This window comes from Eucyclogobius newberryi, unplaced genomic scaffold (genome assembly GCF_026437365.1).
Source record: "Eucyclogobius newberryi isolate DKJ021-1_F unplaced genomic scaffold, fEucNew1.0.hap1 SCAF_17, whole genome shotgun sequence".
Lineage (NCBI taxonomy): Eukaryota > Metazoa > Chordata > Actinopteri > Gobiiformes > Gobiidae > Eucyclogobius > Eucyclogobius newberryi.
Window position 1 is genome coordinate 73,522 of NW_027315801.1, and position 23,292 is coordinate 96,813.

General features: G+C 42.9%; 1 protein-coding gene across 2 annotated transcripts; it reads right to left on the reverse strand.

The window, feature by feature from the left end:
- Positions 1 to 202: 202 nt before the first annotated feature.
- osbpl2b (oxysterol binding protein-like 2b) lies at positions 203 to 22,552 on the reverse strand. 2 transcript variants are annotated; one of them, XM_072448672.1, is made up of 13 exons: positions 22,439 to 22,552; positions 12,229 to 12,343; positions 10,351 to 10,426; positions 10,096 to 10,230; positions 9,913 to 10,010; positions 7,985 to 8,167; positions 7,485 to 7,592; positions 7,318 to 7,407; positions 7,114 to 7,234; positions 2,698 to 2,814; positions 1,833 to 1,956; positions 981 to 1,071; positions 203 to 368 (listed from the first exon to the last, which is right to left on the reverse strand). In XM_072448672.1, exons 1-13 carry the CDS (start codon positions 22,473 to 22,475, stop codon positions 266 to 268), a joined length of 1,398 nt encoding a protein of 465 aa, XP_072304773.1. In that variant the 5' UTR covers positions 22,476 to 22,552; the 3' UTR covers positions 203 to 265. The 2 variants fall into 2 exon arrangements, with proteins under 2 accessions (XP_072304773.1, XP_072304772.1); XM_072448671.1 differs by having other exon boundaries at positions 2,698 to 2,820.
- Between the last annotated feature and the right edge of the window lie 740 nt (positions 22,553 to 23,292).

Genomic DNA, 23,292 nt, shown 5'->3' on the forward strand with positions numbered 1-23,292 from the left:
TTCTCCAATATCTCGACTAGAATCTTAAGCCCAGAATCGTCTTTCAGCCGCATAAGAATTGCTAAAGTGTTTGTGGATTTTGTCTTTCACTCGCTGAACAGTTGGAGCTCCCCCTGCTGGTTAAAAGTAATATTGTGCTGTAGATGGTCAGAAATGTAGATTTGATGAAGTATGAAGCTGTTTGAATGATGATGATGATTATTATTTAGGCGTGAGTCCGTCCCAGAGCCGACATTAGTAATAAGGGGCTTTTAGAGGGGGATCCTCAGTAAATATCGGGGAGGTCCTGGTAGTTCCTGTTGAAGTACCCTCCAGAGTAGATCCAGTCCTGGCTGTTTGTGTACGGGTTTGTGCCCGTCTGGAACCACCTGGAAGGAAGGAAATGCCACGTTATTTACATTTTGTACTGTATTTATTCACGAAGAACAATGTTACACTAAATACTACAATATTTTAAGGTAGGATAAATCCTCTTCAGACCTAGAAGACTTTTGGTTTAGTTTTATTTTAAATGGAACTGATTCAAAGTCTTGTTTATGTACAAAATATTCATATCAATATATTTCTTTTAGAATGAAATTGAAAGTCATTATCGATCAATATGAAGGGGAAAATGCTCAACAGTTTGCAAACAAATTCATTCTAAATGACAGAATTAAAGTCTTAACCTCGGAATATCACAAAATATGAAAAATCACAATGTTTTGGCAGTGATAGAGCTCGATTTAAATCCATTTATAATTGGGTATGAACAAGATTTGTTTATATAATATGACATTATGATAATCTTTGCATTTTAATTTTAAGATCAATATTAAGGCTTAATTAGAGGGTTTTTTGCTGCCATTTTATCTCCCAACAGCTGGTTTGCTTTATTAAACACTGGAATGACTCCATCTGGTTTATAGACTCTAAATCATGCAACGCAGGGGCCTCAGATGTGACACAAATGTCTGGTTCTTGTGAACATCAGGCAGTACCTGGTGGACCAGTCCTCTTCACTCTTGTTCCTCTCTTTTCGAGCTGATCTCTGTTTCTCCTCCAGACGCTCCTTCTCTCTGCTGGCTTCATCTGGAACACAGTATCACACACACTGTACTTTGAAAATGTACTTATTAAAGGGACAATGTATGCTAATGTTTATTCAGGAATTATGTATTAAGAAAATGTTAAAAAACTACACGTGTGAATATGCAAGATTATATCCATCCTAAGGCCTCTGTAGGACACACAGGCCGAGCAGATCATATAAACAACAAACAACATACAACATACAACATACAAACACACCACACACAGCTCATACACTCTAAAACGCAGATGCTCTAATATACAACTTTAGGTTTACAGATAAATGTTCAGGTCAAAGTCACACTCACAGCAGAAGCAAATCTATGGGTTAGGGTCATAGACCCTATGTCTATGAAGGACGTGTAGGAAAGAATAACTTGCTTTGAACTATGTTAATTCATAGTGGCAAAAATAATAATAACAAAGTACAGCCCACAGCTCATTTGTAACATCCTGAACTCCTCAATAAAGAAAAGAAAAAAGTATTGTAATAGAAATAACTCAAGTAAGAGTCAAAAATACAACAGTAATAATTATAATACAATAGCAGTGACTGTTGCTATTGCTGCCGATTATTAAGTCTATAAAACAAATAACGTTTTAAGTTCATAGTAATCCACAAACCTTCTAACTGTAGTAACAGGACATAGACCACTAGATGGCAGCACTGTCACTGCAATGTATATTCAGCCTCTACAAAAAGTTCATGTGAGGATCACTTATGAATGTGAAATGTAATACGTTTAGGTCTTTTTTATTACCTATATTGCCGTTTTCCATGGCCCTGATGTCGGGTCTGAAGCGACAGTCCGTCGGAGCCAAAATGGCCTCCATCCCCGGCTCCAGCTCATTCAAAGCCATTGCAAAGTTGGTGAAGTTGTACATCTGAAGAAAGGACAAGAACATGGATTACTTAGAAATTACTTGGAGAAACTAAAAGTAAAATAAGAAACTAGCAAAAAAAAGTCAGTGGAGAAAGAAGAACTCCATTTTGTTACTTAAGTAAAAGTACAGATACAGCGGCATCAAAATTACTAAAAGGTTTCACATAGTTGAGTAAAATTATTGATATACTTTTTAGGGTAAAAACGCACTAATAATCAAGAGATGTAAAGAAAAATACTTTGGCTTTTCAGTCCAGTAGAGTAGAAAGAACATAAATGGAGAAAAGGTATTCATTCTAAATACTACTACACACTAATTTCCACCTTATTGAACGTCTTTATGGTTAAATATGTATTACCAGGGTGTTTGAAGTGTCTGTCGCCGCCCCCTGCAGTCTCAGGGCGGAAAAACAGCCGTGTAACAACTCTCCTGAGAAACCCTGGCTCTTTTTTATATTTGGCAAAGTGAAATGCTTTTGTCGGTGATTATACTGTCTTACTACGATAAAGAAAAAAGATGTAGGGGGGAAATGTGTGCACACAAGTGAGCTGCAGGGGGAGCTCTATCACCAAAAGTGACAAATATTAGGCAAATGTACTTTAGTCCAAAATTGATGCCATTTTAGTCCCGACTCGTTCTAGTCCTCGTTTAGTTCTGATCTAGTCCAGGTTTGATTTTGGGTGAACGCACAGTCCAGTGCAGTACTTTTTACTTCAGTGCGTGTATCGTTTTGTTACTCACTGTGGCAGAGTGCGGGGGCCGGGAGTCTATCCTCCAGAGCAGAACACTTCCTGGGACCACAACCACAGTCTCCTGCACCTCCGGCATGTCGTCTGCATCGTCGTCTGCTCCCTCCGGCTCGTCCTGACAAACATCAAGCACAGAGTGACTCACAGTTTCTGACAGATGCTCTCCGGAAAAGCATTAGTATTAGCAATTAACACTTTGTAGGCGTAGAGAGGTTATTAAACGTGATTGCCCTGTCATCACTGCAGATGAAGAGGAACAATCGCTTTAATTTAGCCGTCACAAATGGAAACTTTTGTATATGAATATAAAAAAAGAATATATTTTTTCATCATGTTATATTATCAAAGATGAGGAATAGAAAATGTACAGGGCCAGTTTAACGTTCTTGCTTGGCTTTGTTGACACATTAGATACAAACAGGATTTTGAATGTGTTTTTAAGTAAACTTGATCTTATTAAAAACGGGAGTGTCTACAGGGGCGCACGGTCGAAACTGATGTGCCACGGCTCCTGAAACTACTGTGCTATTTGACCGGGTTGGGTTGGGGTTGGGGTTGGGGTTAAGGTTAAGGTTAAGGTTAAGGTTAAGGTTAAGGTTAAGGTTAAGGTTAAGGTTAAGGTTAAGGTTAAGGTTAAGGTTAGAGTTAGGCATGAGGCTATTCGACCGCGCCGCGGCTCTGCAGCCAAGGCCATAAAAAATAGGCATACAAATTCCAATGGGGATAAAACTTTACTAAATCAGGCAGAGAGGAGCAGAGAGGAGAAGAGAGGAGAAGAGAGGAGCAAAAAGGAGAAGAGAGTAGAAGAGAGGAGAAGAGAGAAGAAGAGAGGAGCAGAGAGGAGCAAAAGAGAGGAGCAGAGAGGAGAAGAGAGTAGAAGAGAGGAGAAGAGAGGAGGAGGTGAAGAGAGGTGAAGAGAGGAGCAGAGAGGAGAAGAGAGAGGAGCAGCGAGGAGCAGAGAGGAGCAGAGAGAAGAGAGGAGAAGAGAGAGGAGCAGAGAGGAGCAGAGAGGAGAAGAGAGAGGAGCAGAGATGAGAAGAGAGAGGAGCAGAAAGGAGAAGAGAGGAGAAGAGAGGAGAAGAGAGAAGAGAGGAGAAGAGAGAGGAGCAAAAGAGAGGAGCAGAGAGGAGCAAAAGAGAGGAGCAGAGAGGAGCAAAAGAGAGGAGCAGAGAGGAGAAGAGAGGAGCAGAGAGGAGAAGAGAGGAGAAGAGAGAGGAGCAGAGAGGAGAAGAGAGGAGCAGAGAGGAGAAGAGAGGAGAAGAGAGGAGAGGAGAAGAGATAGGAGCAGAGAGGAGCAGAGAGGAGAAGAGAGGAGAAGAGAGGAGGAGGTGAAGAGAGGAGCAGAGAGGTGAAGAGAGGTGAAGAGAAGAGAGGAGCAGAGAGGAGAAGAGAGGATAAGAGAGAGGAGCAGAGAGGAGAAGAGAGGAGCAGTGAGGAGCAGAGAGGAGAAGAGAGGATAAGAGAGAGGAGCAGAGAGGAGAAGAGAGGAGCAGAGAGGAGAAGAGAGGAGCAGTGAGGAGCAGAGAGGAGAAGAGAGGAGAAGAGAGGAGAAGAGAGGAAAAGAGAGGAAAAGAGAGGAGAAGAGAGGAGAAGAGAGAGGAGCAGAGAGGAGAAGAGAGGAGAAGAGAGAGGAGCAGAGAGGAGAAGAGAGGAGCAGAGAGGATAAGAGAGAGGAGCAGAGAGGAGAGGTGAAGAGAGGTGAAGAGAGGTGAAGAGAGGAGCAGAGAGGAGAAGAGAGGAGCAGAGAGGAGAAGAGAGGAGAGGAGAGGAGAAGAGAGGAGAAGAGAGGAAAAGAGAGGAAAAGAGAGGAGAAGAGAGGAGAAGAGAGAAGAGAGAGGAGCAAAAAGGAGAAGAGCAGAGAGGAGAAGAGAGGAGGAGGAGAATAGAGGAGCAGAGAGAGGAGCAGAGAGGAGAAGAGAGGAGCAGAGAGAGGAGCAGAGAGGAGCAGAGAGAGGAGCAGAGAGGAGCAGAGAGAGGAGCAGAGAGGAGAAGAGAGGAGCAGAGAGAGGAGCAGAGAGGAGAAGAGAGGAGCAGAGAGGAGAAGAGAGGAGCAGAGAGGAGCAGAGAGGAGCAGAGAGGAAAAGAGAGGAGCAGAGAGGAGAGGTGAAGAGAGGTGAAGAGAGGAGCAGAGAGGAGCAGAGAGGAGCAGAGAGAGGAGCAGAGAGGAGCAGAGAGAGGAGCAGAGAGAGGAGAAGAGAGGAGCAGAGAGAGGAGCAGAGAGGAGAAGAGAGGAGCAGAGAAGAGAGGAGAAGAGAGGAGAAGAGAGGATAAGAGAGAGGAGCAGAGAGAGGAGAAGAGAGGAGCAGAGAGGAGAAGAGAGGAGCAGAGAGGAGAAGAGAGGAGCAGTGAGGAGCAGAGAGGAGAAGAGAGGATAAGAGAGAGGAGCAGAGAGGAGTAGAGAGGAGCAGAGAGGAGAAGAGAGGAGCAGTGAGGAGCAGAGAGGAGAAGAGAGGAGAAGAGAGGAAAAGAGAGGAGAAGAGAGGAGAAGAGAGAGGAGCAGAGAGGAGAAGAGAGAGGAGCAGAGAGGAGAAGAGAGGAGCAGAGAGGATAAGAGAGGAGCAGAGAGGATAAGAGAGAGGAGCAGAGAGGAGAGGTGAAGAGAGGTGAAGAGAGGTGAAGAGAGGAGCAGAGAGGAGAAGAGAGGAGCAGAGAGGAGAAGAGAGGAGAAGAGAGGAGAAGAGAGGAAAAGAGAGGAAAAGAGAGGAGAAGAGAGGAGAAGAGAGGAGAAGAGAGGAGCAGAGAGGATAAGAGAGAGGAGCAGAGAGGAGAGGTGAAGAGAGGTGAAGAGAGGAGAAGAGAGGAGCAGAGAGGAGAAGAGAGGAGAAGAGAGGAGAAGAGAGGAGAAGAGAGGAAAAGAGAGGAAAAGAGAGGAGAAGAGAGGAGAAGAGAGGAGAAGAGAGGAGGAGGTGAAGAGAGGTGAAGAGAGGAGCAGAGAGGAGCAGAGAGGAGAAGAGAGAGGAGCAGCGAGGAGCAGAGAGGAGCAGAGAGAAGAGATGAGAAGAGAGGAGAAGAGAGAGGAGCAGAGAGGAGAAGAGAGGAGAAGAGAGGAGGAGGTGAAGAGAGGAGCAGAGAGGTGAAGAGAGGTGAAGAGAAGAGAGGAGCAGAGAGGAGAAGAGAGGATAAGAGAGAGGAGCAGAGAGGAGAAGAGAGGAGCAGTGAGGAGCAGAGAGGAGAAGAGAGGATAAGAGAGAGGAGCAGAGAGGAGAAGAGAGGAGCAGAGAGGAGAAGAGAGGAGCAGTGAGGAGCAGAGAGGAGAAGAGAGGAGAAGAGAGGAAAAGAGAGGAGAAGAGAGGAGAAGAGAGAGGAGCAGAGAGGAGAAGAGAGAGGAGCAGAGAGGAGAAGAGGAGCAGAGAGGATAAGAGAGGAGCAGAGAGGATAAGAGAGAGGAGCAGAGAGGAGAGGTGAAGAGAGGTGAAGAGAGGTGAAGAGAGGTGAAGAGAGGTGAAGAGAGGAGCAGAGAGGAGAAGAGAGGAGCAGAGAGGAGAAGAGAGGAGAAGAGAGGAGAAGAGAGGAAAAGAGAGGAAAAGAGAGGAGAAGAGAGGAGAAGAGAGAGGAGCAAAAAGGAGAAGAGCAGAGAGGAGAAGAGAGGAGGAGGAGAATAGAGGAGCAGAGAGAGGAGCAGAGAGGAGAAGAGAGGAGCAGAGAGAGGAGCAGAGAGGAGCAGAGAGAGGAGCAGAGAGGAGCAGAGAGAGGAGCAGAGAGGAGAAGAGAGGAGCAGAGAGGAGCAGAGAGGAGAAGAGAGGAGCAGAGAGGAGAAGAGAGGAGCAGAGAGGAGAAGAGAGGAGCAGAGAGGAAAAGAGAGGAGCAGAGAGGAGCAGAGAGGAGCAGAGAGAGGAGCAGAGAGAGGAGCAGAGAGAGGAGAAGAGAGGAGCAGAGAGGAGAAGAGAGAGGAGCAGAGAGGAGAAGAGAGGAGCAGAGAGAGGAGCAGTCCCTGCTTTACTCTTATGATGTTTTTGAGTTATTAAGGCTTCACTTTCTTTGATATTGCCAATATACTTTCAAATCCTTTTCAAATTAGAATAATTTGGTTGGCAAAATTCTAAACCGGTGAATTAAAACTAATGGAAATCTGTAAATGTGATTTAGCACTTACACAAGATTTAAATATTGAACTGGGCTGGTTCAATCATCATGCAGAAGGCCAAAAGTAAACACTTTAAACCAGAACTCCAAAAAACAGTAACATCTGCTTAATAATAATAATGATAATAATGATAATAATGATAATAATGATAATAATAATAATAATAATAATATTATTATTATTATTATGTATCACACAAAAGCTGAAAAGGTTAAGTCTATAAAGTGAAATTTACCGTAAAACATACGGGTGCCTCGGCTTAGGAAAAGTACATTTAGAGGAGCCCCGGTGCATTCTCTACTCTAAAGTGGACCATCCTCTTACATGTTTGCTCTTCCTGCCGTCTCCTTTCTTCTCAGCTTTCTTGTGAGCCTCGTAGGTCTGAGGGTCCACGCTCCACATGCACTCGGTCCACTTCCCGTAGATCACGCAGTGCTTCTTTTTACTGCACAACACAAGAAACCACCGTGAAACATGTCGCGCTGTAGTAGAAACCACAACTGTTTTTTATGTTTTCTTCTTTTGCACCTCTTGTCCTGGATGTAACCCTCGACCTTGTGCAGCTCTTTGCCGAACATCCCGCACGGCTTGAAGTTCAGAACGCACTTGTCTCCGGTGCTAAAAAGAGAAGTGTGAAACGCCATTGACACAAATGAATTGTTCTAGTTCAACTGAGGTTCTAAAAAGATCCCCACCTGTGATTGACAATCTCTACTGTTCCGTACTGTTCTATCCACAGCTGGCCCAGGATGATGTTGTGAACGCAGCAGTACGGGTTACTCCAAGTGTACGCTTCATTATGCCTGAAACAAAAGGGATTTTAGTCATTGTATATGAATTGGGACAGTGCATATGAATCAATGCGACAGCAACAGCTTCAACATAAACTGCCAAATTTCAGCCGTTCATCCAAACATTAAAGTGACTGACGGTTTTTTTATTGTTCGCCTATTTTGGCTTTGTTTAGTGTGTTTATACCTGTTTTTCACCAATCGAGTTGCTATAAGTGCAGAAAATGACAGGAAATGACAGGAAATGACATCACAACAGGCAAGCTCATTCCATCCAAAGTTTATGCATAATTTACACAAAAGAAACACTAATCGTTCGTTCAACAAAGTAAAGGAGCACCATACTCTGCTCGCTCTCATCATCACTCTGGTCTTTAGAACGTTTGAATGGCGGCGGCGCTGACCTGAGCAGCTCGAGCGTGATGGTGCCCTTGGGCTCCGCCTCCACACTTTTGCCCCAGAACTTGAGTTTGGGGTAGATGGATCCGTGGAAGACAAAGTCCCCCGTCAGGCTCTCAGCGTGGAAGGCGCTGATGGGAGGGTGGTGCGAGACCTGCTCCGAGATCAGCCGGTAACCCTGCTCCTCCCTGAAACACAGGACGTCCCGTCGGTTACATGGCATTACACTTGAGATACTACTGTGGGTGAGAGGTTTAGATTACATTTGTAGACTTAGACCCCAAATATGTAAACGTTTGTGATTGATGCATGATTAAAGCTGGGGTATTCGCTTGTAAAGAAGTACTAGCAGCAGTTAGTGACAAAAACTAGACCGCTGCTCGCCGTCTGCATCTATTCATTGCATTTCTCGTCTTCCAGGAGGTAAGCATTGAAAGCAGCGCCCTGATTGGCTCTGCTTGGGCGGGTTCACTCTGTCACAGATTTAAAGCCGTGCACTCGCCCAAACATGATCACGTGTGAATATTAACGACGTGTCAGAGGTTTGTGAGAGCTCTAAACTAGTACTAAAATCTACTGCTAAACCTTTATTTTATTTGTATTTATTTTGTTCAGTTTTTAGTTTTTTTGGTCAGTTTACTCTCTGAAAATGTGGTTTCACAACAACTTTGTCCAGTCCACTACTAAAGATGTTTTATTCTTTCATTTAATGCACTTCCATAGATGTAAGGGACATTGTAATTTCAAAAGACATTTTCTTAAAGCCTTTAAAATAACACATACTCTCAACAAACAAGATGTTTATGGTTCGTACAAAAGGTTATTGTTATATACATTATGTACACTATGTTATCGAATTTAACAACCAAATTAAGCAAGAAATTCTAACCTGACAATGGATTTAGTTGGTACATTATACAGTATAAAAACATTACATGATGACAATTTGGTAAATTTCTTATGTTTAAGTAAAGTTTAGTAGAAGTTTCAAATTGATACAGTATATATATATATATATAATTTAATCTTATTTCATAAACTAAAATCCCATCCAATCTGCAATAATCCTCCTCCTTCTCTGTAAACGTGCAGTAAAAGCAAAAGCACGTGCCGTATATGTGAGCCGACACCAGGCTGCTATATTTGCATAATAATATAATAATAAATCATAATCTAAGTGCTTTCATTATGCCATTTTTGCATAATATTGGCCATTAATGTAAAATGCAAACTGTCACTTATGCCTGCGGTTATGTTGTGTTGCTGTAATTCAAGTACAACCTCAATTTACATTATTAAGGGCCGATGGGACACAGACATGCACGCTGCAGAGACAGAGACAGAGACACACAGACATGCACGCTGCAGAGACAGAGACAGAGACACACAGACATGCACGCTGCAGAGACAGAGACAGAGACACACAGACATGCACGCTGCAGAGACAGAGACAGAGACACACAGACATGCACGCTGCAGAGACAGAGACAGAGACACACAGACATGCACGCTGCAGAGACAGAGACACACAGACATGCACGCTGCAGAGACAGAGACAGAGACACACAGACATGCACGCTGCAGAGACAGAGACAGAGACACACAGACATGCACGCTGCAGAGACAGAGACACACAGACATGCACGCTGCAGAGACAGAGACAGACAGACACACACACCAGTTTCCCTTGTCTCAGCATGCAACGTTTCACCACGTCAGCCCAGAAAGGAACAGTTTGCAGTGTGTTTAGTTGTCCCTGTTATTAGTAAAAACATATCAGACTAAAGAATGAGTATTATGGTCTAACTATAAACTATACTTCATTATTAATCATCCATCAGATCTGTGTTGTCGCAGCGCAGCGGGCTCCGTTTGAAAGATGCATGTCTGAAATCATTTACAAGCTTCAGCTCATACTCTATTCATGAATTACCTGACAAGTTCGTAGGTCTCTCCCAGGAGCGGGTTGAACGGCTTTCCAGTTCTTTCCCACTGCGACGCGACGGCCGACACAGCAAAAGCAGCTACAGCCTGCAACATCAGCCAAGCACTTTTACTCACCGCACACCGGGCCACAAACAGGTTTCAACAGAATGTGCTGCGAGTACGTTCTCACCTGCATGCGCTGTATAGAGTCCGGCAGCGAGGAGGCTCTGTTTATGAGGTAAGTGTGTTCCATGTACTCTGTGATTCTCTGGAGGAAGCTCAGCGGCTCGTTGAAGGCTATGGGCATTGTGATCTTGGATAGTTCCTGGAGAATATACAAAAGTGTAGTAGTGTTTATGATGTTAAGGTAAAAGGCTGGGTCGATGATCGGAACACAATCCAATAGGTGTGTTGTTTCATATTTTACAGTAGAAGCTCTTCTTACCAAGCCAATACATTTCTTGAGGATGCTCCACACGCTGATAGTGTTTCTAGGGTACATCTGTGCAGGTAACGACGCCCTGGGGAATATGAAAAAAGTTTGATGTTTTTTCTGACTCAACACCATGTTGAGTGACCTGGATCTGTCAGATATGTGCATCACTTTGAACCACAGAATATGAAATCGGAGAACTCAGTCGGGAAAAGGCGCAACGTCATGACGCCACGGATATCTGAATCTGATTGGTCGAAGCGTCACAACGACAGGAACAAGCCGAGAAATCAAACTGTTGCTAAATTATTATTATTATTATTTTTAAAAGCCCAGACTTCTTCACTGTTCTCAAAAAGCGCTTCTATGTGCAAAAAATCCGTAAATCTGCTAAAAAGAGGCCAGACGTCCGCCCAAGTTACACGTTATGGGCAGTCAGAGCGGATATCGGGCCTGTCGGGCTGTACTGGAGTTATCAAGCTGCTTTTCTGTTTTTCACAGACTAATAACAGTCTCTTTCCATTATGAATCTATGAACTGAAAGCTCAAAATCATCTAAAACTGATCTAATACTACTCATTTGGGCAGTTAATGCACATTTCCTTTGGAGTTTACACTTGTTGTCAGTAGCAACTTGAACCAATATGGAGGCAAGTGGCAAAAACCATCACTTTCTCACTCAAAAATCACAATCAAGTTTTCCTGAGATCTAAATGCAACAATGAAGACCAACCTAGAATATCAAGACCGACTGGGTGAGGATTTCTGTGCAATAAAACTTTAAACATACTTTCTTTCTAATCATTCTGCAAAGTTTTGGAGTTAGACAATCCAATGTTAACACTAGTTGTGCAATGAACAGTGCTTTCTGGTTGTTTTGCATATTTGTGTTTGTGCATTTGCAATCTAAAATCTTCAACGAAACAGAGATACACTTCAAAACATGCCCTGCTAATCTTTTTATCAGAACATACTAAAGGTCAATAGCTTCGGATACAATCAGAACACTGCCTGGGAAAGGTGTATTTATCTCCAACATCGCTCTAAACTGCACACAAACAAGTGGAAATGTACTCGTCTGCATTGTTTTGGTACAAATCCATCTCCTTCTTTAAGGTTAAATAAATAAATATATAAATTAAAATGCAGGTTTCCTAGAATAAAAAAAAAAAAAAGTCAAATAGTCACTTTTTTATTTATTTGATTTTATTGTGTTGGAAATGGCAAGGTTTAGGGCTGTGCAAGTAATCACATTCTAATCAAGATTCAAAACCGACTTGTGTGTGTCAAATGGCAATGAATAAAATGTTCTAGGAATAAAAAAATTTAGCCATTTTTATGTGTCAAAAATCGAGATTGAATGAGGGGGGAGCGTGTTTTTTGTTGTAATATGTATTGCTTAGCACTAGCATGGTACAAAGATCATGTTTTATAAGAAAGAAAGATATGATCTGACGAAGGGATTTGCTACAGTTTTTTTTATTTAATTGTTGAATTTGCTGATTCTTGCATTTGACATTTGATGGAAGAAATATAAACCACTAAACTAATACAAAAGCACATGCATCCCAGAACATGTTTAGAGGTCTGAACTACAGTTAGCAATTTCATAATTTCAAATTCTTTCATGGAATAAAGGTCTAATCTGTTTTGCCCCGACGTATTTTGCGCAGCCCTGAAACAATCTTAGAAATGTGGTTTCACAACTACGACACTATGTAAATACTATTACAAATACAAATTGTTTACACGCTACTGCAATCTTCGTCGAAATCTCCTTTGCATAACTCGTGTCAGTATTTCATGAGGCGACGTACACATCAGGCCCGCTCTCAGCATCAGCCCGCTCTGTTGTGTAAACTCTTTAGCAGCGGGAGAATGTGGCTCTACCTGTGTTTCCTGATGCCGTTCTCCTGTGGAACCGCCCCGTTGTTTTTCTGAGACACCATCGCATCTTTAAAACTGGCCTCGGACACGCCCTCACACGACTCGTCTGAATCCAGGCCTAAAGGCAGGGGAGAGAAAAGGAAGGTAAATAAGGGCGTAACACTTGTTTAGGTCGTGTTTTCGGATGCTAACGCAATTTATTTGTGCGTCAAACATTTGGCAGGTCAACCGTCAACAACAAAAATGATGAAAAACTGGGACTGTTGCTAGAGTAATAAACGAATCAATGAACTAAACGCAAGTCCTCAAAATAGAACCTGTAATGGCAAACTGAAACCCATAAAATAAACTGTTGTGATGGTAAATGGAACATAGAATTTCTTGTATTGTTATGATCACAATGAGCATGGAGGTTCACAATGGACTGCACTCTTTTTGACGTTGCCATCCCACTATGTACTTGGGCCTGAAAACTCCTGCCGTGGACACAATGTTTGGATACTTTTGGGATGCACTTTTGGTGGCAGGAAAAAGGCCTTCACACAAAAAGTGGTCGAAACAAACATCACCAACGATCAAGGACTAGACTGACATAGTAACAGTCATAAGTCAGAAATATGGCGAAACTGACTGACATACATACATTCATTCATTCATTCATTCATTCATTCATTTTCTACCGCTTGTTCTCATCGCGGGAGACTGGAGCCTATCCCAGTGCCTTTGGGCCTTAGGCGGGGTACACCCTGGACAGGGGCCAACTGGACACACAAGACAAACATTCACTCTCGCATTCATTCACCAGGAGAAATTTAGAGTGGACAATTTTGACACATGCTTGTCTTTGGACGGTGGGAAGAAGCCGGAGAGAACCCACGGTAACACGGGGAGGACATCCAGACTCCACCTAGAGCGATGTGATGTCTTTGGACGGTGGGAAGAAGCCGGAGAGAACCCACGGTAACACGGGGAGGACATCCAGACTCCACCTAGAGCGATGTGATGTCTTTGGACGGTGGGAAGAAGCCGGAGAGAACCCACGGTAACACGGGAAGGACATCCAGACTCCACCTAGAGCGATGTGATGTCTTTGGACGGTGGGAAGAAGCCGGAGAGAACCCACGGTAACACGGGGAGGACATCCAGACTCCACCTAGAGCGATGTGATGTCTTTGGACGGTGGGAAGAAGCCGGAGAGAACCCACGGTAACACGGGGAGGACATCCAGACTCCACCTAGAGCGATGTGATGTCTTTGGACGGTGGGAAGAAGCCGGAGAGAACCCACGGTAACACGGGGAGGACATCCAGACTCCACCTAGAGCGATGTGATGTCTTTGGACGGTGGGAAGAAGCCGGAGAGAACCCACGGTAACACGGGGAGGACATCCAGACTCCACCTAGAGCGATGTGATGTCTTTGGACGGTGGGAAGAAGCCGGAGAGAACCCACGGTAACACGGGGAGGACATCCAGACTCCACCTAGAGCGATGTGATGTCTTTGGACGGTGGGAAGAAGCCGGAGAGAACCCACGGTAACACGGGGAGGACATCCAGACTCCACCTAGAGCGATGTGATGTCTTTGGACGGTGGGAAGAAGCCGGAGAGAACCCACGGTAACACGGGGAGGACATCCAGACTCCACCTAGAGCGATGTGATGTCTTTGGACGGTGGGAAGAAGCCGGAGAGAACCCACGGTAACACGGGGAGGACATCCAGACTCCACCTAGAGCGATGTGATGTCTTTGGACGGTGGGAAGAAGCCGGAGAGAACCCACGGTAACACGGGGAGGACATCCAGACTCCACCTAGAGCGATGTGATGTCTTTGGACGGTGGGAAGAAGCCGGAGAGAACCCACGGTAACACGGGGAGGACATCCAGACTCCACCTAGAGCGATGTGATGTCTTTGGACGGTGGGAAGAAGCCGGAGAGAACCCACGGTAACACGGGGAGGACATCCAGACTCCACCTAGAGCGATGTGATGTCTTTGGACGGTGGGAAGAAGCCGGAGAGAACCCACGGTAACACGGGGAGGACATCCAGACTCCACCTAGAGCGATGTGATGTCTTTGGACGGTGGGAAGAAGCCGGAGAAAACCCACGGTAACACGGGGAGGACATCCAGACTCCACCTAGAGCGATGTGATGTCTTTGGACGGTGGGAAGAAGCCGGAGAGAACCCACGGTAACACGGGGAGGACATCCAGACTCCACCTAGAGCGATGTGATGTCTTTGGACGGTGGGAAGAAGCCGGAGAGAACCCACGGTAACACGGGGAGGACATCCAGACTCCACCTAGAGCGATGTGATGTCTTTGGACGGTGGGAAGAAGCCGGAGAGAACCCACGGTAACACGGGGAGGACATCCAGACTCCACCTAGAGCGATGTGATGTCTTTGGACGGTGGGAAGAAGCCGGAGAGAACCCACGGTAACACGGGGAGGACATGCAGACTCCACCCAGAGCGATGTGATGTTGGTCTGACCCGGGAATCGAACCCATAATCTCCTTCATGGGAACTAACCGCTCTGCCACCGTGCACCCAAAAAAATATTTTGAGAGACATTTATTTTGGACTTAGTGTGCCTCAACTTTCTTTGGATGTAATCTTTTTTATTAAATTGACTTCTCTTTGGTCTGATTCTGTTTGTGATTTCTTTGTTATACGTTTTAAATTTAGAAAATATTTTTTTTCTTCAAATGATTTAAACAAATAAAACATTTGATCATCAATTATATCATTTATTGTAAAACATATATACATTTTTAAAAAGCAGCAAAAAGAGTTGATAATCAATGTTAATCAAGCCTCAACTAATTGGTTTAAAGACATGTTTTAGCACATTTCTGTGGGACTGCCACGTTATAGTCTGACATTTTATCTATATTGCCCACCCCTATAATAACTATTTTGAACCATATCAATGCATACAATAAAACTATTATTTACATGCATGATCATTGGGGGGTTGTTAGGTCCCGGGGGGAGCAGGGGTGACGAGTTTGATATTGTGAATTACTTATCTCTACTCCACAATATATTTATGACTATGCAGCTGTATATATGCATGTAGGTGTATTCATATCTATGTATATTATTTTATTTTCATCATTATTAAGTACTGTGATGTATTTCTCATCCCTGTGATTATCAATTTTAAAAAATGTATCAAAAAAAGATAAAACTTATACAAGGGCAACCACAGTCAATAAACAACATTTTTTTAAAGAAAACAAGCAACTTAAAATTAAACATTTATGCAAACCTATTCCAGCAGTCTGCGACAACATTTCCATAATAGTTCAGAAATAGGAGAAGCCACATTAGTGATGTAGTAAGCGCCGTGTGGGTTTGCATAAAGCTTTGCATCAGTCACTCTCAGTTTGAATGGCAAATGTTATTGATCGTCCTGAACCGTTGTCTCAGCCTCAAAGACATTTCACCTGATGGATCTGGGTTCATGTATAAGGTTTTAGCTTCTAAACTCACCAACCAAAACTTAAAGTGGACACGTTATGTCAAATGGACTTATGAGCATTTAACCGCGCTATATCCGTGTTCGCTCATCATTTGCTCACTCAAAGTTGTATTTTGAGTGCTTCATGCATGTTTGAGTATTCAGAGTGCTCAGAATTTTTTTTTATTGTTTTCACCAATCCCTGACTGTACTACACTGTACTTGTAATTATTACAAACAAGTCACACTCCTGGTCAAACATGTAGGTTGCATTTATGTCCCAAAGCCCTTTTACAACAATAAAAACCCTGGGACGCATATATATATATATATATATATATATATATATATATATATATATATATATATATATATATTTTTTTTTTTTTTTTTTTCACAATGTCCCCTCGTCAAAAACATATGTGAAGTTGTATTTTTCTTCATTCATTCTCATTTCATGAATTCTGTTTATAAAGTCATTTTGCCCTGAGCCTCAGAAATCACTCAATTTTCCTTGAATGAATGCATTACAGGGAGGAATAATGCCGTCAACTCGGAAGTGCTAACATTAGCATGCCAATCACATTGCTTAAATGGCTAGCTTTTGTTTTATTTCCCCCAGGGTTCATCTCCCCTGCTACAGTTGGTGTGATAAACCAAATCCCATATCAGCCAACGTCCGATATGGGGAGTGCAACGGAATACCGTAGGTGTATTTATTATTAACCGTGACCCAGATCAGCTGCAGGTCAGGGCGGGGCCACGCCTGACGCCACACACTCTGTTGATGCTTGTAGGTGGGGAGAGGCGGAGCAGTACAAAGAGCAGGTGAATAGTGCATTAGAATAGTTTTTAAATGGTTCACAAAACACACCTAGGGCATGGTCATGAGATATATAGTTCAGCCTATGTAATAAAGACGGGATTAAATCCTCAAGAATGAGGATGACCAAGTTTACGAGCAGAAATATGTGGTTGTTAGAGTTACACAGGGAAGAGCCGTGTACCCTTTACTTATAGTTCAAAATATCCACAGCATAAAAAGTCTACAGCTCTACAGTAATATTCATATATAACTTTTACAATTGAGTCACCCCACTGAACACAGTTATAATATAGAGGTACAGGCAATAAATAAAGGGCAAAAAACCAGAAACACTACAGAAGCTTGCATTATTATGAGTCACAGATGTTATAAGTTGTCTACTAGTCATGGCAATCTTCTACCAATAAAAGACACATTACAATAGACTGTAAATATCATAATTTGGTGTTTAATTAATGATTTTACGGAAGAGATTGTGTTACTTTAAAATTATTAAAAAGGACAGATGAGCAAAGTATTCATGGGTTTCTGTCAAGTGATTTATTTGTTGTCACCGCCATGTCTAAGACGTCACCACATGCTGTTGCCAATATTTGCGGTTTGATAGTCATGAAAAATATATAAAATATAGCATCATTAATAACTAAAAGTTGATACTTCAAGAAGACAGAAGTTATGGGCTTTGATCCTTATCTACAACTTCTGTGAACATTTCCATCTTCTCTTCCTCATCCACAAGCCTCTGCACCGGATAATCCCTCAAAGCTTTCAAGAGCAGGATCTCTAAAACTGTCTGTAAATAGGCTAACGTTTATTAGCATATCCACGCAATAATATGTAACCTAGCATTAGCCAGCTGCTAACTGCCCGAAACAGCAGGTCAGCCTAACGCAAGTATCACGTCACTTTAGACCCACAAATTAAATTATATAGGATTTATTCCCAAATCTCATTGTAATAGTCAGAAAATACCTATATTGCATTTGGGGCACCTTTAAGTTAACCATTATTTTACATTTTATACTTAATATCATTTTTAACTACACACTCAACAGTAGAAAGTAAATTCTGTGTTCAGTGTTGCTTTCAGGACGGCTAATTATAAAGGGTGTGTATTTCTAGAAGATCTATAATTTACAATGCATCATAGGAAAATTATAACTACCTCCAGACCGGGTTCTGTTCGACTCGATAAATACTAGAGGAGCTCTGGTCGGCACCTGTCTGTTCAGTAAGACGATCATAACGGCCTCATTATGATATTTTATTTATGACTCTAAAGCACATGCAAATGAGTGCTATTAAGGTGTACTGGGACAGGCAGCTCCATCACAACAGGGACACTGTGTACCAGATGATTAATGTCGGCTTTATTACAGACATTACAATAAGACAGGGAGCTCTTTATTTTACTATGGGGCGAACCAACCAGTATGTTATAAAGTTCTTCTTGAGATCTGTTCATCGAATAAATAATATATACCGTATTTTTTGGACTATAAGTTGCACCTTTTTTCATAGTTTTGGCCGGGGTGCGACTCATACTTATATTTATACTTATATACTTATACTCCGGAGCGACTTATGTGATATTATTTGTTATTTTCACACTTTTGCAACGTTATTTCATACTCCAGTGCAAGGCTACCCCATATAAATTGTCTGTTTGCTGTAACCCGAGTCAACATTTTTCATCTGGGTCGGTCGTTAGGCAAATTCTTATTTTTTTTACTTTGAAGGCAAATTCTTATTTTTTTTACTTTGAAGGCAAAAATAAATTTGCAGTCATTTTTTGACTCGGAGTGACCACCAGGGGTCAGGCTTCAACAGTCAATGACGGAAAACGTCTCGATCAACCCGATCGGGAGACTAAATCTCACGATTTTAAGATATTTTAATCAACCTTTTGTACGTCGTTATCCTTTTTTCTGGTAGCAAAGGCGAGCGGGAGGAACATGCGGGGGACACGGGCGCCGCCATGTTTGTTGTGATGACGCTGCTGGACGTGTTTCAATCCCAGAATGCATTTGCGTAAGTCAAATTTCACACCCTGACAGAGGATGACATTACTATGGACATGTCAGTGGGGCCGACAAGGTCAAACCAACTTGTCAAAGGCAATATGACAACTCCTGCGTGCGGTGGAGGACTGAAAATGAAGACACGCATGCAGTGCATTATCAGTTCTTTGAGATGAAAGTCAGGTTTACCAGCGTGATAAAAATGTTCGACACGGTGGTCGGCAAAATAATTGAAAAATACAAGATTTTGAAGTTTTTTCAACAATGAAATTTCCCAATGTGGGACAATAAAGGAATATCTTATCTTATCTTAAAATGCCAATTTTTTTTTCTTCAGTCGGCTAGTTTCATAGCGGGTCGGTCGGGTTACGGCAAACAGACATGTTATTTTGCCTAGCCCAACTTGTGTTTTTTTCTTCTCTATTATGCATTTTTTGACAGGTGCGACTTATAGTCCGGAAAATACGGTATAGTGCAAGTTGTGCTAGTTGCGAAGGCTTGATATTGGAGTTCATTTATTTTACTTTTAGGCCCAAAGTAGGGGTGCAAAATTAATCGAATCTCGAAATTTAAATGGATGCAATTGGCAAATAGCAAAGGGTGCAGTTCTTGAAGTGCCATCATTTCCTAATAAGTTTGCGTTTGACTCTGAACTTTGAATATAATTGTATAATTATACCTCCTGTCTGGTACCTGTGCCTAAGACACCGCGTGCCAAAGACCTCAACAGCTTCAGGCCAGTGGCCCTCACGTCCCACCTGATGAAGACACTGGAGCGGCTGGTCCTGGACCACCTCCGCTCCACCGTGAGCTCAGCCATGGACCCGCTGCAGTTTGCATATCGGTCTGGCATTGGAGTGGAGGATGCCGTCATCTCACTGCTGCACCGCTCTCTCTCTCACCTGGAAAAGCCTGGCAGCTCTGTGAGGAGTCTGTTCTTCGATCTTTCCAGCGCCTTCAACACCATCAGCTCCTGAGGCACAAGCTGGAGACGGCTGGTGTGGAGTACGACCTGCAGAGTGGATCCTGGACTACCTCACGGACCGACCCCAGTTTGTGAGAGACTGTGTCTGACACTCTGACCTGCAGTGTGGGTGCGCCCCAGGGCACTGTCCTCGCGCCCTTTCTCTTCACCCTTTACACTGCAGACCACAGACACGACACGGACAGCTGTGTCCTGCAGAAGTTCTCTGACCACTCTGCCATCATCGGACTCATCACAGACGATGATGACGAGGAGTACAGAGGACTGGCGCAGGACTTTGTGGACTGGTGTCAGCGGAACCACCTCCTCATCAACGCGGGGAAGACCAAGGAGATGGTGGTGGACTTCCGCAGACGCCACCCCACTGCCCCCTCACCAGTGAACATCCAGGGACGGGACATTGAGAGAGTGACTCATACAAGTACCTGGTGTTCATCTGAACCACAAACTGGACTGGACTCATAACACAGACTGTACAGGAAGAGCCAGAGTCGGCTCTACCTCCTGTGGAGACTCAGGTCTTTTGGAGTGACAGGGCCACTCCTGAAGACCTTCTATGACTCTGTGGTGGCATCAGCTCCTGTAGGTGTGGCCTGCTGGAGCAGCAGCATCACAGAGAGGGAGAGGAAGAAGCTGGACAAAGTCATCAAGAAGTCCAGCTCCGTCCTGGGCTGTGCTCTGGACTCGGTGCAGGAGGTGGGGGACAGAAGGGTCCTGGCTAGATTCACATCTATGTTGGAGTGTCACCCCCTGCAGGACACTCTGTCCCCTGCAGGACACTGTCCACTCTGGAGAGCAGCTTCAGTGAGAGACTGATTCACCCTCGCTGTGTGAAGGAAAGGTTTCGTAGGTCTTTCCTTCTGCTGCTGTCAGACTTTATAACAAACACTGTTAGTCCTGAACACTCGCAATACTGACCTAACCATGTGCAATTCCGTCATATGTGCAATTACTGTCGTGATTCATGTGCAATTACTGTGAAATTCATCTGCAATCCATGTGCTGTCGTGAAACATATTCATGTGCAATTACTGTCGTGATCACATGCAATGGTATTTATGTATTTATTTATTTGTATCTTTATTATTTTTCCCCTCCATCCCTTGTTGGGTTTTGTCTATGGGAGTTTTTGTTTATAGGAGATCTTCTATTGAAAGTGTTTTTTCAAACTTCCTATAAGTGATCTGTTCTTTTCCTCTGTATCTTCTGCGTGGCACCAATGAAATTTCCCCATGTGGGACAATAAAGGAATATCTTATCTTAATTCGTCGGTGTAATCCCTCATTTGTCCAGGCGTGTTCCATAGTAGAAAAAGCTTCAGTTGTAGTCATCTGGACTCAGTTTGATTCAAACATAAACTGCAAAACTAATCACAATCAGATATTTTCCCCAAATGGTGCATCCCTAGCACAAAGTAGTACGTTGTAGCCCATATCATGTTACTCTAGCCTCTTCTACAGGTTTATCATCAAATTCAATAACTTAAAAGTGCTGCACCTGATATTTACTATCTTAAAAACATTGAAAAACAGAACTAGATCATTTTAAACGGTTTGCACTGGTCAAAATGTACACACTTTATTCTGAGCATCCTAATTATTCACTGTGATAAGTTTATGAGCTTTTTTCACAACTTTCAGAGACCAGAGCATCTTAAGTTGGCAAAATTAGCATGCCAACATCACACTTCCTGCTTCTGGGAGAATAAAACGCTCTATAATTAGATGCAGAAAGCGCACACCGGTCTCATTTTCAACCATGCTGCTTATACAATATGTCTGTGCTGTGGCAAAATACTTTATCCAATGAAAATAAATTGTGTATAGTCCCATTAAATGTGCATTACATAAACTTTCTGATGGAGTGTACGCCACCTGCTTGACTCCAAAGAGATGAAGGTGAATATTTTGCTTAGAATATTCCACCAATAACAATAACTAATATGCGAAATATTAGCAACTTGTTACTCTATTTCCATGGAGTACAGTTGTTAAAAGCATAAAGACATCTCTTCTGCCATGAAACGAGTTAGTGGCCACTTTGTGACACTGCACTTCCGGCCCAAAAATAATTCTCCCACAGAGCACCAATACATTCAACTATATAGATACTAATTGATAATAAAACTAGCATCCAAAACTGGAGAATTGATACTGAAAAAGAGAAAATAAATCACATGTATAGGAAAGACTTGGTCCGTTCCTTGATCATGTTATCATGTGTTGATATTTACATGGTACTGAAATTGGCAGCATTTACCTGGCATCTAAATGGAGTTTGACCATACGCACTAAATAAGGTTTTAATTCATTTTGTTAGGACCAAAATATTTAAATGGAATATTATATCTGAACACGTTTAGTTTCTCATATACTCTTCTCATATATGACATCATGCACTAAATTATGAGATGCCCACCCTTTCATCAGTTCAAAAATCATTAGCAAACTGTATATGGGCAAATAGCCTCACATTTGAACCATATTAATCAGTATGAGAGTGCTGTAGACATGACATGTTGTGGAGATGAGATGGCACACTGAATAATTCAAGAAATCATCACACAGATGCTGCTCGAGTTGCACTGTGGGTTGTGCTCTGAACACCACCTGTGTGTTTTAGTGGAGATGTTACTACTTTGCCTGGAATGTTCCTCTGTATGACATTGAATCTGTCCATCTTGCATCTATTCAATTACATGACATTATTATTCTGACCTGTAACATGGCCTGATGGCGTCACCTGCTGCTTGTCGTCATGGAGAACTGTTGCGGAACATTTCATGCAAAACAGTTACAACACCATTGAGACCATCCAGTGAAATTACAAAGAGCGCCTTTAAACAAAAACTTAAAACAGAACAGAACGGTTTTGTTTCCAAACTTTTGATGCCATTGAACATTTTCCCAGCACTGACCTGAGACGGCGTCGAAGAACTCGTCCTCATGATTCATTTTCTGGAGTTGGTGGAAGGTTCGGGCAGAGCAGGGACTTTAGCACATGATCCTTCTGGTTCTTCTAGACCAAGACCTAAACGTCAAGACCTTTGAGAAGCGGCCCTCGAGAAGAAACTAAGAGACGATATCGCACAATATCCCAATCTCGACCAACACGATCCTCAATCTTCTTCTAGCGTGGATCGGCCAGCGGAGGAGGACAACAGGTCTGCTCTGGAGCGGAGAAGTCACCTGAAGAGACAGAATACATCGATTGCAAGGTTTTGAAATGTAACTCGCTTAGAAATTCTGGAAGACAAAGAATCGCTGAACATGGAACGGTGCATTGGCCTAGAATTAAGCTCTTATCTACCTCAACATGTCAACAAACATCTACATCCACGCATCTCCAGTTTGGACGTATATTCACAGTTCCTCAAAATGAATTGGACTTAAAAAAGCTATTTCTATTTAAACTGTTGTAAATAGAAAATCACAATCACTGCCTTTTTTATCTGTAACATAAAGTTCAAAGAAAAAACAAAAACTTGCTAGAAATCACGCATCTCAAATCAAAAATATAACATCTTTTGAATGGGTAAGTAGTCCTCACAGGTCTTTATAATTCGCCTGAAAGCCATGAATAGTTTAGAACATTCAGAAATGCGTGACATTCTTGCAATTAAGCAGTTCATATTTCAGTCTTCTCTCAAATGCGTGGAAGCTCCTGTGATTCAAATTCAGATTGACCTCACGGCACATGGAGGTCAGCAAATCTAATTGGAATCACTATACATGTGTGTTTCAGTTCATTGACTCAGCTCTTTGACTTCTC

Bases quoted from the DNA above. Each gene is read 5' to 3' on its own strand.
- osbpl2b (XM_072448671.1), bottom strand. From the start codon at position 22,475: ATGAATCATGAGGACGAGTTCTTCGACGCCGTCTCAG. The intron at 12,344-22,438 runs GTCAGTGCTGGG...CCCTGCCTTTAG, and splicing joins GTTCTTCGACGCCGTCTCAG to GCCTGGATTCAGACGAGTCG. The intron at 7,408-7,484 runs GTGGGGATCTTT...TTCTCTTTTTAG, and splicing joins GTAGAGATTGTCAATCACAG to CACCGGAGACAAGTGCGTTC.